This window comes from Pelophylax lessonae, assembly GCF_965119305.1.
Source record: "Pelophylax lessonae genome assembly, chromosome: 8".
Classification (NCBI taxonomy): Eukaryota; Metazoa; Chordata; class Amphibia; order Anura; family Ranidae; genus Pelophylax; species Pelophylax lessonae.
This window is the reverse complement of record NC_138775.1, coordinates 70,088,274-70,107,029: the sequence shown is the minus strand read 5'-3', so window position 1 is coordinate 70,107,029 and position 18,756 is coordinate 70,088,274. Positions and strand designations below refer to the sequence as shown.

Below are 18,756 nucleotides of genomic sequence, written 5' to 3'. Positions count from 1 at the left end.
TTGTATGTCAGTACAGAGTGGGCAGGAGCAATCTCCTAGAGGGAGAGGACAGGTGCAGGGTGTGTGTTAAGGTCAGCTGGTGAACTTCTTCCTGTGTCTAAACATTTTTCCCAACCCAAGTGCCTTCCAGGAACTAAAGGAGTTTTTTTTTTTTTACAACAAGCTGGAGGCTGAGGTAGGTCCTGGTCTAGGACATATAGCAGGGATATGCAAACTGTGGCCCTCCAGCTGTTGCAATACTACAACTCCCATCATGCCTTTGCCTCTGGGTGTCATGCTTTTGACTGTCAGAGTCTTGCTATGCATCATGGGACTTGTAGTTCTGCAACATCTGGAGGGCCACAGTTTGCATATCCCTGACATATAGGAAGCTTTTTCTTTTCTGCAAAAGAGTTACATTAATGGTATATTAGTACATAGGGAAACTGGAATTTGGGGGGGGGGGGAGGTGAACTTAGCCTTTAATACATTTTATTAAACAGTATTATACTACATGCAACTTTATTTTTTTTTTAATTTTTTTTTTTTTTTGTGAGGCAATATTTTATTGTTGAAGAGGTTCTACTTGGAATGAAGGTTTTCTCCTTTTTTGTTTATACAGAAAAATCTGCACCAGGTGGTGGAGTACACGTTTTGTGGTGGTTTTGAAGATTCACATTACATCAATGTGCAGATTGAAGACTGGACTGACTGCATTGTATGAACTTTTTTTACATTATATATATATATATATATATATATATATATACACAGTAGATTGTTATTTCTGTTTTATGAATTACTTGGTTCACTAGTGTGTTTAATGTAACAAAATAATTTGTTTTGTTTAATTTTATATCAGCAATATGTGTGTTTAGGTAAGCGTGATATTTATAATTTATCTGTGTTTCGGGGGTTTCGCATAATTAAAGAGAGCACAGAGGGTTATTTTATTTAAGGAACTCTCTTAGGAAGCCTAAAGCAAGGATCCACTTTCCTAATTACAAAAAAGATTCAAACAATGTCAAACTTTGCCAAGTTATGACATTTTTTATTAAATCGAAACCAAAACGGAAAAGAACATATGCTTCTGTTTGGTGTTTATTGTTATTCATAACCCTTTTGAGGAGATTTACCCTCAAAAGAAGAGAAAACATTTTTAAGTTTTGTTTTTTTTTTTACATCTTTTTGTCTATAGATTCACTGCATGCAGAAAGTATTCACAGCGCTTCACTTTTTCCACATTTTATGTTAGAACCTTATTCCAAAATGTATTAAATTCATGATTTTCCTCAAAATTTTACAAACAATACCCCATAATGACAAGGCGAAAGAAGTTTGTTTGAATCATAAACCAGAAAAAAACATTTTTAAGTTTTATCTATAGATTGCGTAAAAAAAATAACTTTTTTTTTTGCAAGACAATATTATCAAAAGAATGCATTGTTTGTCCTGAAAAATAGCAATATATGTATTACTCAGTATTCTGAAGTAATGACAAAGTTATTGCTGAAACAGGCCTTTAGTAAAAATTATAGCTGTGCCCTCCCACTCTCTCTGCAGGTTGGTTAGGGAAACATTTGCGCTGGGTTTCCGGCATATGCACACTAACCAACAGACTTGAATGGGGCATACCTACACTACATGACTAAAATCACATTCAACATTTTTAAAATATATTGTTTAGGCATGGGCAACCCAGCTCTAGATTTGTTACCAGCTGGGCTGCAAACTGTGCAGGATGCTGCACTTTCAGACAAGGTAGGTACAAACCTGCAGAAAGGGGGCACAGCTAGAGGCAATGAGGTGGATAAAAAAGGGAGCTAGGGTTTTTTATTGTTTTTTTTTTTTTTTTAAATAGGTGACCATGCACTTAATAGGAAAATCAAAATATCATTTATTTTGGTTGTTAATGATATCCTGTAAATAAAAAAAAAAAACAACAGTCTATTATAGGCAATTTTCACATTGGCAGCAGTGTTAAACGCCACCATCCTCCGTAAATCAATCCACAATTGCTTTTCAGAGGCAGCTGTAAAGATGTTTGCAGGCATCCAATAGGTGATACTGTCACCTTCTGAATGCCTGTTTTTTTATTTTTTACAGCTGAAGGGAAATTTCACATGAGATTACTGCACAACAATCGCTAGGCAGTGCTTTCCCATTGACTTCAAAGTTCAAAGAGCTACATAATATAACAGAGCTGACAGACCCTAGTATAATTAATTGGGAAAGTAACAAAGCCTAAAACACATACCTATTGCCATTAATTACCTGACTTAGGTTGAATTGTTTTTTTTTTTACAAAACAAAAATCGTGCTTTAAATATCTTTTTTTCCATTAAAGCGTTTTTTTTTTGTTTTTTTTTCGATTTGGCATCCATCATTAAAACTTGTTAATGAAAACTGTCGCTAAAGAACTTAAGTCATACAAGAGCCGCTAATGAAGTGGTAAGAAGCAATTCTATTATTGGATTGATGCCATAACACCACACTGCTTTAATTAATATCCTGTTAGTGGCTTCCTGAAAGATTACCTCTACATTAGCTTTCTTCTTAATTTCTAGGATGTCAGTTCCCCCGGGACTAGATGCCGCAGAGCTCGGAGAGAAACAGCCTTTACAAACACGATTATGTCGATTGTTTTCCGCAAGGAGCTTGAATTCTGAACACTTTGCACAAATAACCTACAAGAAGCAAAGAGTACATATCAGACAAAAATGATGGACAGAAAAATTACAGACCAGTTTTAAAAAGGACAAATAAGCAGTTTACTATTAAAGTGTATATAAACTCGAACAATGAACACCTCTTTTTGGTTTGTTAAAAATACCATTGAAAGCGTTTTGTTATATCTGTGCAAACAAATGCGTATTGAACCTGCCAGAAATCCAGGAAGCTTGTACCTATCGGTGCTCTATACCTTTGCTGCACTGTTTTCAGCCAGCTCTTTTCTGTGGGCTACAGGACACCCCTCCGGGTAACAGTGACGGAGGGTAGGGGGGGGTTCTTTAGTCCTAAGTCCCGGTTCACACTTGTGCGATGCGGGAAGGCTGTGAATTTGCAGCCTGTTCCCGCATCGCAAACGCACATCTGGCAGATCACACTGCCATATGCCATACGCAGGGGGTGTCAATGAAATGTTAACGACACCCCCAGTTTGATCGCATATCGCAGTTGGATCTGACAGTTCGCACAGGATTGGATCGCACAAGTGTGAACCACTGTGCGATCCGATCCTGATGCGGCTGGAAAAAAGGGTCCTGTGCGTCTTTTGTGCGGGTGCAGTGCGAATTCAGCCATACAAAGTGTATGGCTGAATTCGCACTGCACATCCGATCGCATGTAATGAAGGAGCAGTGCGCTCCGAATTACATGCGATCGCCGCACTCGCAAAAGTGTGAACCGGCCCTAAAGCTAGCCTCCTACCTTACCTTTAAAGCACACATATTTTATAGTGTGATTTAAATTGAAGTTGCCACTTCAGAAGCCCAGAAACCAGATCTGCACTATTTTTTTGAAAGTGATGAGCATTGAGGTGCCATTCAGAGTGAATGCTTTCCGGTGCAGTAACACTCACTAAACCATGCAATTTCCCACAACATGATAGTGTGAACAAGGCCTTAAAAAAATTCTTATTCCACGGTAAAAACGCTGCTTCTTAATACAGCACAGAGAGTGAGTGTTCTTACCCTAGGGCTGAAAGTGATGTTGCTTATATATATATATATATATATATATATATATATATATATATATATATATATAAATAATGGAGCCGCCACATCCAAGAATCTGGTAAGTGGCAATATTTTGATGTTTTTTCATAAAGTGGTATTAAACCAACAAATTTTATATATTGCAGCCTACCAATTCCTAGATGTGGTTTTCCTTTTTAGTCTTTTCCCCCCTTTGTTTTCACCTGGCGATCCTGCCAGTAACACACCCATAGCGCCCGACTGTCCCTGATTTCAAGGGACTGTGCCTGATTTGGAGTAAAGTCCCTCTGTCTTCCTCATCTGTCCCTCATGTTTGTCTGATCTATATAGTTGTATATAAAATGCACTTTTTTTCTTTCAAAAAGCGTTTACCAGCTCTAAACTTTTCATCCAATTTCTAAATTGTTGCTTTTGTAGATTTCAAAAGCCAGTATAAAGGAATAGTAGTGGTAAAAAAAAACACTTGTGGGTTGAACTAATCTTTTTTTTGTCGATTTCTCCTTTAAGGGGGTATGGCAGGGGTGTGTGTCCTTTGCCTACATACATTTGCTAACAGGCGTCCCTTGTTCCCATCTCAAAAAGTTGGGAGGTATGCACACCTCCTGCATTAGAATGCATCCACTCTGGATAAATGAGAACTTGGGGCACATTTGGGCAGCAGCATTGTCAGTCTGGTAGGTAGAGTAGTGTTAAATGTACTAGCAGATTTAAATAATCTAACAAATTGAAATCAAACAGCTAACACTTTATAAGCAGTTACAAACTGTTTTTTTTTTCCCCTTTTGGGACAAAGACTTTACATAAATAAACTAAACTAATCATTATAAGCACCCATGCCAGTGCTGAATGTTTAGTCGTATCCCTGTAACAGATATACCTGCTGAAGAGCTTGTTCTTTTGAAAAACAACAGGCTTAATGGCCAGATCACCAGATGAAAACAGAAGAAAGCCTAACAAAAGAAAGCTTATGCACCCCATAGTATCTAATAAATGGTATGCTGCAATATAATAAATGTTTGCATTTGGGTTGAATACAACGTTAAGTTTAGATACACTTTTTAAATTGCATCATACTGGTTGCTTTTAATCAATTTTCAACTGCAAACAATCCCTGGTTTTGAGAGAACAATTAGTGGCTAAGTGGTTAGCACTTCTGCCTGGCAGCATTAAGGTTGTAGGTTTGAATCCCAACCATGACACTACCTGCCTGGAGTTTGCATGTTCTCCCTGTGCCTGCAGGGTTTTCTCCCGGTACTCCGGTTTGCTCCCACACTCCAAAGACATGCTGGTAGGTTGATTGGCTCCTGTCTAAATTGGCCCTAGTATGTGTATATATGAATGGGACATTAGATTGTGAGCTCCTTGAAGGCAGGGACTGATGTGAATGCACAGTATTTCTATGAAGCACTGCATAAATTGATGGCGCTATATAAATACCTATAATAAATTAAAATTTGGATAGTAATTGATGGAGAACACCTTTTAAAGTGTCTTGAGATCATTTCAGTTTTAATTTTTTTTATGATTTTAAAATCGTTTAGGCATTAAAAACTATAAAACTGCCTTCACAAATGTGCCATGTACCATGTGGTAAAAGGTCATCTGCACATTACGGTAACCTTCATTCTGAAAAGCACTCCAATGCACATATACGAAAAGGTAAATGCACTTGTGCTGAAGTGAGGCGCAATAAATAGATGTATATATTTTGTGCATCATGGTGTGCTGTGATTTGGAGTGCTATGAGCCCATTCATAACATATATATTCATCATCACAGAAATCATGTGTGTTAATATACTCTCTCGTGTTGTAACGTGTGCCCTAAAACAATTCTGGTTGGAAATTGATTGAAACCATGCATTGGCTACTGTTTGGTAGGCATAACAGCTGAAAAGCTCGATTTTTTATTCCTATATTCATCTACTGTATTTTGGTCCCCCCACTGCTAAACCCCTGTGCTTGTCAATATATATTTTTTTAATTTCTGAAGGACACCAAGCTAGCAATTTGTCCCCAAATTGGACAAGCACCACTGAAACAGCCCTATCGCTCATGTGCCTAGTAGTATATGAAGGACCTTAGCCCTGAGTATCAGCATATGGTGATGGTGGCTTGGGTGTTCCATGTGACAAGAAGCTGCAATATGGCTTAATGAATCTGTCTGCAAGTGATAAGAGAAAATCAAACAAGTTCTCCATTACTCACCGCCCCACACTGCTTGCAGTGATGTCTTCTTTTTGTAATCGAGTTAAAGCTTTCTCCACAGCCTTTACAACCATGCTTTTCCTTGTCCCGTTTTATTTTAGAAGACTTTCTAAATGATTCTGGCTGCAAAAGAAAGATGGCCATTTTAAATAATTGTGTGTACAGAAAAGCAAAGACATCCATATGTTTTATTAGAATGTGCAAGTTCGTAAAGTTAAAGTAACTCTGTCAAGATTAAAGTATAGGGGCTGCCATTGCGGACCTCATATGTTAGCTCCCTGGCTGTCATGATGAAGCTTTGCTTTTAATGCTTTTTAGGTCTATGACCTAGAACAAATATAGAGATGAGAAATTTGGATTTGACATTAATTTACAGCAGGGGTCTCCAAGCTATGGCCCTCTATGAGACTTTATCCAGTCCACAGCTAGGATCAGTGGCATATTCTCAGACTCCAGTTGGTATCGGATTCTGATGGGGACCTTTATGTAAGGGAGGATTCTGATAGGGACCCTGATGTACAGCATGGGGGGAATTCTGATAGGGACCCTGATGTATAGGGGAATTCTGACAGAGACCTTTATGTAAGGGAGGACTCTGATAGGGACCCTTATGCAAGGGAGGACTCTGATAGGGACCTTGATATATAGGGGAACTCTGATAGGAACCTTTATGTAAGGGAAAACTCTGATAGGGACACTTATGAAAGGGGGGACTCTGATAGGAACAGTGATGTATGGGGGAATTATTATAGGAACCCTTATGCAAGGGAGGACTCTGATAGGGACCCTGATGTATAGGGGAACTCTGATAGCAACTATTATGTAAGGGAAGACTCTGATAGGGACCCTTATGTAAGGGAAGACTCTGATAGGAGCACTGATGTATGGGGGAACTCTAATAGGAACCCCGATGTAAGGAGGGTTTCGACTTGTAAGGGGGGCTATGAAGACATGGGGGGCTTCTGATGTAAAAAGGGAACTCCTATGTGAAGGGGAAATTCTGATGTGATCGGAAGGCTTCTGATGTGGAGTGGGGACTTCTGATATGACAGGGAGCTTCTGATATTACGTTTTCTCTCCTAACATGTTTATTTATTCATTTAAAATGTATTTAATCATTTAAAAACTGATTTTTTTTTAAATATACAATAGGACCCGCATACTGGAATATTTTGAAATCCCCAATTTACAGCATGTTTTGCTCTGCGGCTCAAAAGTATTTAAAGGCGAATTCCACCTTTTGCAAATATAATAATAAATGCACTCTTATTGCAAAAAGCAAGAAAAAGCATTTATGGTTTTGTTTGTTTTTTTTTTCACTTGAGCCTGCAAAGCATTGCAAATCATGATAAGTGGATCGAGGGTGCAATGCACTGGATCCTGCAGACTTTTACTTCAACTCCGCCTCCATACTGAGCTGGAGGTGGAAGTGTTAATGTCTGACATTACCGCACTTGTGCTCTATTGAAAACTACAGTCCCTTTGACATAATAGTAGTCTTTTCTTTTGGAACTCTCTGTGAATGAATAACGCTGCAGTGCAGGTGAGGCCAAGCATGGTTGTGCAGAATTGAAACTTAACAGGCAGTTGGAAGAAAAGCCCCTGGGATTCTCTAATTGGGGGGCTGTTTGAAAGTAGGGGGCTGTGGACTCTGACCATGTTTCATGCTACACCTTATATAGGTGTAACATAAGAAAACATGCTCCAAAAATTGGAGATGGCTTTTAAGTTAGACACAGCCGGGTGGTTAGCATTTTCACAGGAGGACCAACAATGGCAGTCCATATGCTTTTCTCATGACGAAATTACAGTACTTTAAGGACAATGTTTAAAACAGTGCAACTCTTAAAAAGCAAGTAACAAGCATCTTCTATTGCTTGCAACCTGCCATTCTCAACCAGGGTTTCTCCAGAGGTTGCTAGGGGTACTTCGAGTTTTGGCAGTGATGCCAAACTGGGTCTACACCTTCTGGTAAGCTCACCCCTGTTGCAGGTGGTGGTTACCCTACCCTTGTGGATTCATTTCTTCACATATACATTGGACTGTGGTGTTGATTGCACACTGTGGATTTATATTTTTTCACAACACATTGGACAATTTTTTATCACGTTCACATTATTTATTTAATGTATTAACCATCTGCTCATCATCATTGTTTATGTATTGACACTGCACATTTTTTATTGATTTTACACATTTTCTTCTGTTGTGTTGGCTGCTTTTACTACTGTTAAAAATTAGCGCGGTATTGTTTGATTTTATTTCTGATATAGAAATATTAGCAGGAGTTTCCTGAACCCAGAAAGTAATTTCCAGGCTTACTTTTTATTAAAAAATGTATTTTTTTTTTTTTTTAAGAAAGGCTGTTCTAAGCTGAGAGGTGAAATGGATAAGTGCACATTATTCCTGTTATCCAAATATGTAATGAACATAAAATAAGAACTATATATACTGTATATATATATATATATATATATAAACTGAAATTGACAAAGTACATGGACAAGGTATCCTTTTCTTTTTTTTTGTTGGTTACAATAAACCTGTATCTGTACAGAAACAGTAACTGGTCTCCCTGGGTAAGGCTGCCACCAACAGGTTTATTAGCGTATTACATCACATATGAAGACTAGGCTGCTTTTGCTGATTACTTCCGACAGATCCTATCTTTTATTATCCTAGCACTAGAACACGGACAGGTGCAACCTTATTTGTTATTACAGGCAACATGTCAAGGTTCCATTTCCAGCATTTTCACATCAGTCTCATTGTCCTAATGAAATCTCATTTTAACAACACAATGATAGAGCAAGCATGATATTGCAAAGAATAAAATAAATTAGATGAAAAGAACAAAGCTGGTCATAATCACTAGGCAGTGATCAGACATGTAGGCACAATCTGATCACACTCAAGCATCTTAGCATGGCTAACCAAGGAAAACAATATAAACCCATACATATGACATGGTTATCCCAAAATCAAGCTATGATTACCATCTGAGCTCAGTAGACACCTTGGCTGGCTGAAACATATCCAGCGAAAATGTTTACTAGCCAGAGGTGATTATTTTTTATGATTGACTATTTTTCCAATACAAGCTTTGGGGAGTCTCTGCTTTTTACCCAGGCCCTCCTTCAGTTTGACCATGCATGATGTGCTTCTCCATACAAAGAAAATAAGAAAACAAAAAAAAACAAGTCTAGTGGGCATTAGCATTAAAGGATTGTTGCTCGGTCCAGCTGATTGCAGCCATGATCTTTTGGCAGTGGTCTATGAATAACGGTAAACACCGCCAGCCAAGAGATCTTCAGGGAAATAATTGTATGAATAAAAAACCTTATCCAACTGTCGCTCTGTTCACAAGATAAACCAGCAGCGGATCTCTTGTCTGCATCTCCCTTCTCCATCTTCTATTCAGTTAAACTCCTAAAGTATGAACATACTCTGTTCTGGAAAGGAAGTTTTTATTTAAATGTATGTGTACATTTTCAATGTTTGTGAATAATTTACTGGAAGTTTCATTATTTTCAACTGGTACATCCAGATGGCAATACATGTTTCTAACATAAACAGCATACAGAGTGATCAGAGGACAGTTAAGTTGCATGTGTGTGCCCAAATGTCCTCCCACAATGAACCTATGGTTGGCCATGTATGGCAAAGCACTTTAATGTGCTTAGAGCGTGTAGGCAGGTGCACTTAGCCTTCCTGCCTTTAGGTGGCTCTGTGCCATTATTACACAGGAAAGGGAGTCTCCTAAGAAAATTGAACCCTTAGGGATTCCATACAGTGCCTTGAGAGGAGAAGTGTTCTGATTGGACACTGAACCCTTGATTGACTTTGATGGCCATTTTGGGGAGGAAACTTTTTAAATAGGGTAACCTAAGCCACTTTGATGCACTTCTGTGTGTATGGTCATGGACAGTAACCCTCTTGTAAGAGAGTACAAAGCATAGGGAGAGGTTCATGTGAAGTTGGGACAGCTCAGGGCAGCTTAGTCATTGCTGATCCTCTAGTGTTCGGAACAGAGATGTGGAATCAGTGCAAGGTGCTACTTCAACTTAAAGTGGCTGTAAACCCCTACATCTACCCAATGAAGTGACTGGTCTCAGGTGATACACAGAGATTAAACAAATCCTCTTAAGTTGTACCTGTCTAACTGCAGTCTTATCTTTTCCACATCTGTTTAAAGTGCTCAATTTTAAAAGCTTGTCTGAGAGTTAAAAAAAAAAAAAAAAAGGGGGGGGGGGGGCAGAGACCTTAAATGAGGTCTCGTAAACCTCCGAATTTTTTTTTTTTAAAAACACCTGAAAGACAAACACATAATGAGCTAGTATGCATCGCATACTAGCTCATTATGAAATACCTTAAAAAGAAGCCCCGAAGTGCCAACCGCTCACCTCTCTCATGGGTGACATGTTCTGTCACCCTTCTTCCAGGTTTGCGGCATCCGGCCATCTGATTGGCTGGAGCCGCGATTACGTCACTCCCGCGCATGCGCGTGAGAGCCAACGGTCACAGCACGGGGCTCTGAAGGAACGGCACCAGCGGCTGTTCCTTCAGAGCGCATGCGCCAGTGATGTCACTGGCTGCATTTAAGGTAAATATCTCCTAAACGGTATATGTTTAGGAGATATTTACAGTACCTATAGGTAAGCCTTATCATAGGCTTACCTATAGGTACAACTTGCAGAGGAGGGTTTACTTCCTCTTTAAGTCACACTCTGCAGAGTTCAGTGAGGAGAGCTCTGAGAGCTGATTGGAGGGAAGGAACACATCCCCCTTCATACAGCACACAGAAACAAAGCTGAGGCTGTCAATCAGCTGGAGATCTCTCCCTTGTCACCATGTTTCTCTTGGTGTCAGGAAATCTTTTCAGAAGTCATTCATGCTGATAGCAGAGGAAAGAAGTAGTGGACAGACATGACACTTAGTGATCTTAACTGAGACAAATACACACTATAGAGGGATATGCTTTGTTCATATTTATTCTCTGAGGTTTACAACCGCTTAAAATACATCTTCTTAAGGAAAGCTTCCCCTGCTAGACAAAGCCGTCCTCTGGTAACGTAGTTGGTATATGCAGTACTGTGCAATTCAGCAACGCTGTGCATATACTGAATGTATCTAAATATCTGTGCCAAAGACTGTGTGCTTGTTTGTTCTGCACAATAAGAATGACTCATATAAAGGACATTGGGTATTGTACGATATGCGTGGATGATTACTTCCAACTTAAGGTATCTAAGTTAGGCCCTGCTTTCACACGGGTGCTAGCCAGACTTTGAATGTTGTCACCTCGGATCTAATAACGAACAAAAAAATGTAAGGCAGCACAATGCTTCCACTATGAACTCAAAAGCATAGGTATTCTGTAGTCCTGACACTTCCTGTCTTGTCCTAACACACTTCCTGTCATAGGGTGACAACGCTGCTTCTCCATAGATAGTACAGTGAGCGAGTGTTGTCACCCTAGGATAAAAAGGGTGTTACTGGCAGGATCACCCGGTTAACAAACAGTCTAATTAAAAAAAAAGAATGCAGCAAAGAATATAGAACTGCAACATATAAATTGTTTTATTTAGATACACTTTGATACACGCTCATGCTATAGGGGCTTGTTTGAAGTCTCACCGAGGGCTGTCTGGATCAATATTTTCATACATCAGCCCTAAGGCCAGTTCATTTGGCTTGTTTTATGTGGAGCACAAGTTTGGCAACACATACTGTACCCAGTCAAACATCAGCCGCGGTTACTCTCGCCGTATGAGAATACAATTTTGAAATCTGATTGGTTCACAGCACTACGTATGCTGCTGCCACTGCTCTAGTTTTTAGAATGGTTTTTATTTTTCCCAGAAACAAGTACTGCTGGGAAAAGTGGCAGTTGTAAGGCTGGTCGCCATAAAACGTGCGCTGCGAGACATTCATCATTTTCTATACTTTTATGGCATTTTCAATTTAGATGGAGCCGCCAGCTGTGTACTTCCAGATTATTACAATGTATCAATTCTTTCTGGCTTAATACCAGTCACTTTAATGTACAATGAGTCATGGGCCACAAAATGGAGACGTGACATGTAATCCATCTGAATGAGATAGATGTCTACTCATGAACAATGTGTGAGCGCAATGGCTACATTCTGAAAGACTCTGAAACATTTTATAATAATAAAAACTTCCAAAATGTCACCGAGGACCTTTAATAGACTGAGCGCAAAGCTTTCCATATCCCTGAGAGCTGGGAATAAGCAAAAAGCAATCATAATTGGATAAAAAGACGGCCATCATCATTTCAATTATTCATTATTCTCAACGTTCCAGCATCTAAGTGACGATTATGACAGAGAAGCTGGCTGCTGTAAAGCATGCGATATGTAATTAAATAAATTGTTGTATTACAAGAAGGCAGTGGCTTCCTAGGAGTGGCTATTGAACTGAATATTGGACCATCACTCGCAGGCAAAAGCAGCAGGACTCATCTAATATCCCTTGGGCCACACGTGGCTCTTCTTCCTAGGGACTGGCATACTCTATGCAGCTGCTGAAAAGTTGGTGTGACCGTTTTCAGCTAAACAAGCGCAACCCTTTTGACACCACAAACACCCCAAAATAATTTTAAACCCATCCAGAAAAATAATCCTAACTAAACAATGGATTTAATAAACTTGAAAATAACACCTTAGGCCCCTTTCACACATAAGATCCCCGTTCAGATCCACCTGTCAGTTTTTCAGGCGGATCTGAATGGATGCCCCATGCATCTCTATGGGGCAGCGGATTTCAGCAGAGACATGTCTGCTGACATCGGATCCGATCCTGTCCGTCAAATCCGGACGGATGGAAACCCTATTTTCCATCCGTCTGGCGGATCGGATGAGAACGGACAGGCGGTCTGTTCTCATCCGATTCCCCCATTGAGGAGAGCAGGGATCTGACACCTCTGTGTGCGGAGACGGAGCTGTCGTCCACCTGCCGATCCCCGCTGAGAAAAACGGAGTCCGTCGGCGGAACGGACATGTGTGAAAGGGGTCTAACTCTAAAACTTAACACCTTCGACCTGACCCCTAAACCTAATCCTTACAGCTGAAGTCCAGGCAGATAAAAAAGGTACAAAGCTCCTCTGTAATCAAGAATACATTGTACATGCATACCTCCCAACTGTCCCTGATTTCGAGGGACTGTCCCGGATTTGGAACAAAGTCCCTCTTTGCTCCTCATTTTTCCCTAATTATGGTCGGATGTATACACCTGTATTATAAATGCATTATTTATCTATCAAAAAGTGTTTTACAGTGTTAAACCTTCCATCCAATTTCTAAATTGTTGCAATGTACATTTCAAAAGTATAAAGGAATAGTAGTGGTTAAAAAAAAAAAAAAAAGCACTTGTGGGTTTAACCAATCAATTTTTGCATATTAATTCTCCGTGTATGGGGGACATGGCAGGGGGTGTATCCTATGAATACGTACTTTTGCTTATAGGTGTCCCTCATTCCCATCTCAGAAAGTTGGGAGGTATGTACATGTATTATTTAAAAGTACTTGAGTTTGACTTGGTATCATCCCCAAGTAGTCTACTGTACAGAAGAGCTCAGAAACAGGGAGGGAGAAGCAGCACAAAGAGGCAGTCAGGTATGATGCAGTCCAAATAACAATGCTGATTGGAGGAGAGCAGAGTGACCGAGAGATGAGCTAATCAATGTTCTGCTTCTCCTTTCACTGTCCAGTCACAGGGTTGGGGGGGGGGGAGGGTTCTGTAAGTGAAAGTGAAGCTGCAGTAGAATAAGATTAGGTCATCTCTCCTGCTGTGCAAACATACAGTATGTATTTAATGTTTATTTAGCCATCTGCTCGGAGTTCTGCTTGAGCGCCGGTTCACATTACCGCGACGCTACTTGCAGGGGCGACCTCCGAGGTCGCGGTGCGAGCAGCGCGCCGCGACCTCGGAGCGGCCGCCACGGACTTCATAACATTGAAGTCTATGGCGGTCGCCTCCTGGTCGCCCCAAAGAAGCTCCGGACCCTTTTTCTAGGTCGGAGCGACTTGTGTCGCTCCTATTAGAACGGGTCCGCAGCTTCCCTATGGGAGGCGACCTGCGGCGACCTGTGAGGCGACCAGGTCGCCTCACAGGTCGCCCTAGTGTGAACCGGCACTTAAAGTGGGCCTATGATTATATAGATTTGTTATGTTACGTCTATGCACACCAAGTATTGACAGGGGGCATGCAGGATCACTGGGTGTAATTCTATATTTACTAAAATTGTTTCCCTAGAGGTCATAAATGTGGAATAATTAGTGTGTGTGAAGTTTATTTAAGGGCCTGATCACCATGCCCGCACACTAAATCTGAGCAGTTTAGTGTGCAGGCAGCTGTCAGTTTTGGCTGCACATTCATGTCACCGCACAGCAGTGTGGTGCATTGCACTGCTGTGTGGTGACATGTGGCGCCTTCCTGTGTGCTGTGATAAGATGCAGCATGTTTGCATTTTATCGCAGCTAACTGCACCGCAACTCCAGGCCTCATTGCAGTGCAAAAGGGGCTCCCATTATTTTTTGGTAGCAAAGCGCCAGTGACCACACTAGTGTGAATGAGTCCTAATACTCTGGACAGTGTGTACACGACTCCCACAGATCAGCTCCTGCTGCATCCCCTCTAGTAACTTGCTACAAGGTTATAGTATTGCAGTCTGATGACTGGGGGAGAGGAGACTGAGGAAATGCTTCCTTCTGCCTGCAGCAGACTAATGACATATGTCTTCCAAGATGCCCCTCCCAGGTTTGGCCTGAATGACTTGTCTGGAGCTTAAAGTATATCTAAAGCTAATTTTCTTTTCCATTTTGGATAGAGTAGGGAATGCTCTCCCCACAAACAGGTTTGTTTTTCTCCATCTGTGTTCTGTTTAGTAGATTTCCCTTCACTTCCTGTCTTGTAGACAAAACAGAAAGTTAGTGCAAATCTCTCCAAAGTTAGTTAAAGCTAAACTCCAGCTTTTGATACACTTCATTTTGTGACCACCTTGGCTAGTAAAAATGGGGCTTGTTGCCAATCATAAAATTGGGGCATCAGAAGTCTAGTATTTTTATTAAGAAAAGGTGGCAAGCTTAGTCACACATCACATCTGCAACCAGGGGGGGTAATGTCTTAGCTCTTGACATTTGCGGGTCAGTGACAGTGCTGTGAAGTCTGCCACACACAGATCAAAATTCTGAATCGGCCAAAATTCAAGCCGTTGATTGTCCCTTTTGACACCACCTGGCTCAACCAATGTCAACAGAAGCATTGAAGAATTGTTAACCTAAAAAGTAATAAAACTTAATAATAAGTACTTAATAAGTAATAAAATATATTAAAAACTGGGTAAAATAAATCTCAAAACGGATATGTGCTTAAATCATGCATTATATAATCTGATTGTACAATCGTAAAATAAAAATAAAAAAAATATTAATGATAATAATAGCAATAATAATAACAATCACTATAATGATAGTGAATAATGGTTATCCTGACACAGCCCGTTCTACTGGAGAACACTGTGCTCTGGAACACTCATTGTATAGCGATTACTGCACATTGGATTTCTGTATACAGTATGTATGTATGTATTTATGTCTTGATGCTGACATCTAGTGCCAGTTCAGTGTTACTACAACTTGCTATTTCTGTATTTGGTATTGGTATAACCCAGCTCCCCTGTCTGTTGAGACTAGTTAGCTTAGTATTTTAGATAGACTTCTTCTCCATTGTTCCTTAGTGAGCTGCTAGCCTTCAAAGCAGGCATACGGTTATACATGTCTTTTTACATATCAAATGGCACTTCAAGTGAACATCCTATGTATTAAATTTTAAGACGTAAAACTACATTGGATCAAACTTCTATGTCTTATTGGGGAGGTAAACTGTCTGTAGAGGGTGCTTATTCAGCAGGCCAGACATCAAGGTCTAACAGAGGTATGTCAATACATAAAGCAGCACTTGAAATATAGCTCACTGCTTACCCCTTCTAATTACTGCAAAGGATGTAAAGGCTGTGCAGGCTTTTAAAGTGATACTTAAAAACATTATGTTTAATTTACATGATCTTTTCTCTTTCTGTGTGTGGATGATGGCACTGTAATTATTTAAATAATAATAAAAAAAAAAAATCTAAGGCCCCTTTCACACTAGGAGTCCGTTCAGATCCGCCTGTCAGTTTTTTTGGCAGATCTGAACGGACGCCCCATGCATCTCTATGGGGCATCGGATGTCTGCGGAGACATGTCCGCTGACATCCGATCTGTCAAATCTGGATGGATGGAAACCCTATTTTCCATCTGTCTGGCGGATCGGATGAGAACGGACAGACGGTCCGTTCCCATCCGACTCCCCCATAGAGATGCATGGGGACCTGACAGCTGTGTCTCCGCACACAGCTGTCATCTGCCTGCTCATCGGCGGATCGATCTCCTGCTGAGAAAAACGGAGTCCGCCTGACGGCCTCCTAGTGTGAAAGGGGCCCAAGTATCCTTTTTCCTAATTGATATACAGCTGTCACATGGTCCAGCTCTTTCCCAGCCTGTCTGCAGGGAAACATATGCAGGAGGAGCTTCTAGTCCAAAGTTTAAGATGAAAAACCAAAAAAAAAGCCTTTGGAATTCAGAGTAAAATTAATTAATATTAATAAACAACTTTAAATTGTCATATATTTGAAATCAAATCTTCACTATTATTTGGCAATAACATGGTGTGGGTGGATTTCTGCCAGCCACATGCTGTGTCACACCCCTTCATCATTCTATATGTAATATCCCACCTCTATTGTGTTTAGCTAGTTAGTTGGCATGAAGGAGCAGGGAGGGAGTGGGCTATCATGTATTACTGTGTATACACCCACATCTGTGACTCTGTAGTCACATGGGCTGCTCAGATGTGTTAGGGTGGAAAAGCTTAGCATAGAAACTCACTGAAAACTGAGCATGTGCAGAGCTGCTAACACTGCTCTTCAAAATCCCCAACTGCATTGGGGACATGGACAGAAGAGAGCAGCAGGAGCAACCAGGTTTTTTGCAAAATACAGAAAACAAATGTTATAGTGACTGAGTGAGTATGAACAACATGTAATACACCAATTTATTGATAGTTTTTTTTATGATGTGGGTTTAGTGACACTTTAAGGCTCCATGTACACGGGACGTTTTGACGCCGGGAAAAAGCAGCTGTTAAACGTGCTTTCAGTAGCTTTTTCCATTGGCGTTATTGCACGTTTGGCTATGTTTCTTTTAGCAGCGTTTTTTCTGCCTCCATTCAAAAACAATGGTTCCCTATGAGAGCCTATTGATTTGAATGGAAGTCGCACCGCAAGTCGGATCAGGATGATCCGACTTGCGCTGTGAGGCTCCATGCACACAGGGCGTCATAAAAACGAGCTCCAAAGTGGTTTCTTGACGCCGGAAAAAAACAGCTGTAAAAACGTGCTTTCAGTAGCTTTTTCCATTAGCGTTATTGCACGTTATTGCACATTTGGCCACGTAGCTTTTAGCAGCGTTTTTTCTGCCTCCATTCAAAATCAATGGTTCCCTATGGGAGCCTATTGATTTGAATGGAAGTCGCACCGTAAGTCGGATCAGGATGATCCGACTTGCGCTGTGAAAATCTTGAGTTCCCCCTCAAAATTCTCACAGTGCAAGTCGCGCCGCAAGTCGGATCATCCTGATCCGACGGATTCGACTTGCAGTGCGACTTCCATTCAAATCAATAGGCTCCCATAGGGAACCATTGATTTTGAATGGAAGAAAAAAACTTATAACGTGGCTGAACGTATGTTCATCACGTTCGGCCGCGTTTCTGCGTTTGAAACGCCGGGAAACACACGTTCGAACGCAAATAATTGCGTTCCAAAAAACGTCCCTGAACTCAACTGCCTGCAAATGACTGTAAACGACCCTGTGTACATGGACAGAGAAGATAAAATGTAGATGGGTTCAGGGGCTACTGAAAAAAATGCCCAACTGCTCCTAAACGGCCATTTACAACGTCCTGTGTACATGGAGCCGAAGCATAAAATGGGCAACTGATTCAGGTATATGCTAATAATTAAATACAAGGGCTACCTATTGCAGTGGGTCTTATTTAGAGTAACAACATCCTTTATCAACTCTAACTGCATCAGACCCAGTATTAATTAGAACCTAATTTTTCAGTAATTAATACAGAGTTCCTGAAAAGTCATAGCTGATTGCTGGTGATTATGTTCTGAAGGTTACAACAATCACTTGAGACAGCAGTTATTATTGAAATGACATGTACCATTAACCATGCCTGTTCTGCCTGCAATCACAAATCATTTACAAGTGACAAACACAAAATATCTGGAGGCCGGGGGTGATCAGAGGTTAGAAGCGTTTCTTTACCTGCCCATCACTGCCATCTAGTGATCAAATTGATTATACACACGTCACACAAATCTGTCTCATCAAATAATGATTGTAGAACCGAAAACAAATCCCCTAATCCCTGCCAGAGCCAAAACACACTGCTCTGAATTATTTGTAATCGCGTGCAGCTCTTAGTCTGTATTAACTGATTTCATGGAAATCCTCTCAGACAAAAGAGTAGGACATAGAATCCTGGAAAGAATTTTTTATGCACGTCTGACCATCTATGGCAGACAACTAAACATAATTTTACATAAGCTAATTTTACATAAGTTAAAAAAATAAACATTCCAAATTGACAGCCAAATCGCAATTCAAGTCCTAGAGTAATGATCCCCAATCTCAGACCACACCAGGAGCATGCTGCCCCAGGCATGCAAAGACAATACTTATTCTTTAAACAAAGAAAAAAATGACAGTGCATCACTCTTA

At 40.5% G+C, this 18,756-nt stretch overlaps 1 protein-coding gene across 1 annotated transcript in view; it reads right to left on the bottom strand.

Moving 5' to 3' along the window:
• Nucleotides 1-18,756, bottom strand: part of FGD3 (FYVE, RhoGEF and PH domain containing 3) — a 429,081-nt gene that overhangs the window by 38,658 nt on the left and 371,667 nt on the right. Inside the window, exons 16-17 of the mRNA XM_082266526.1 lie at nucleotides 5,906-6,028; nucleotides 2,517-2,666 (exon numbers count right to left, since the gene is read on the bottom strand). Coding sequence (XP_082122652.1) covers nucleotides 2,517-2,666; nucleotides 5,906-6,028 — 273 coding nt within the window. The remainder of the gene's footprint in view (nucleotides 1-2,516; nucleotides 2,667-5,905; nucleotides 6,029-18,756) is intronic.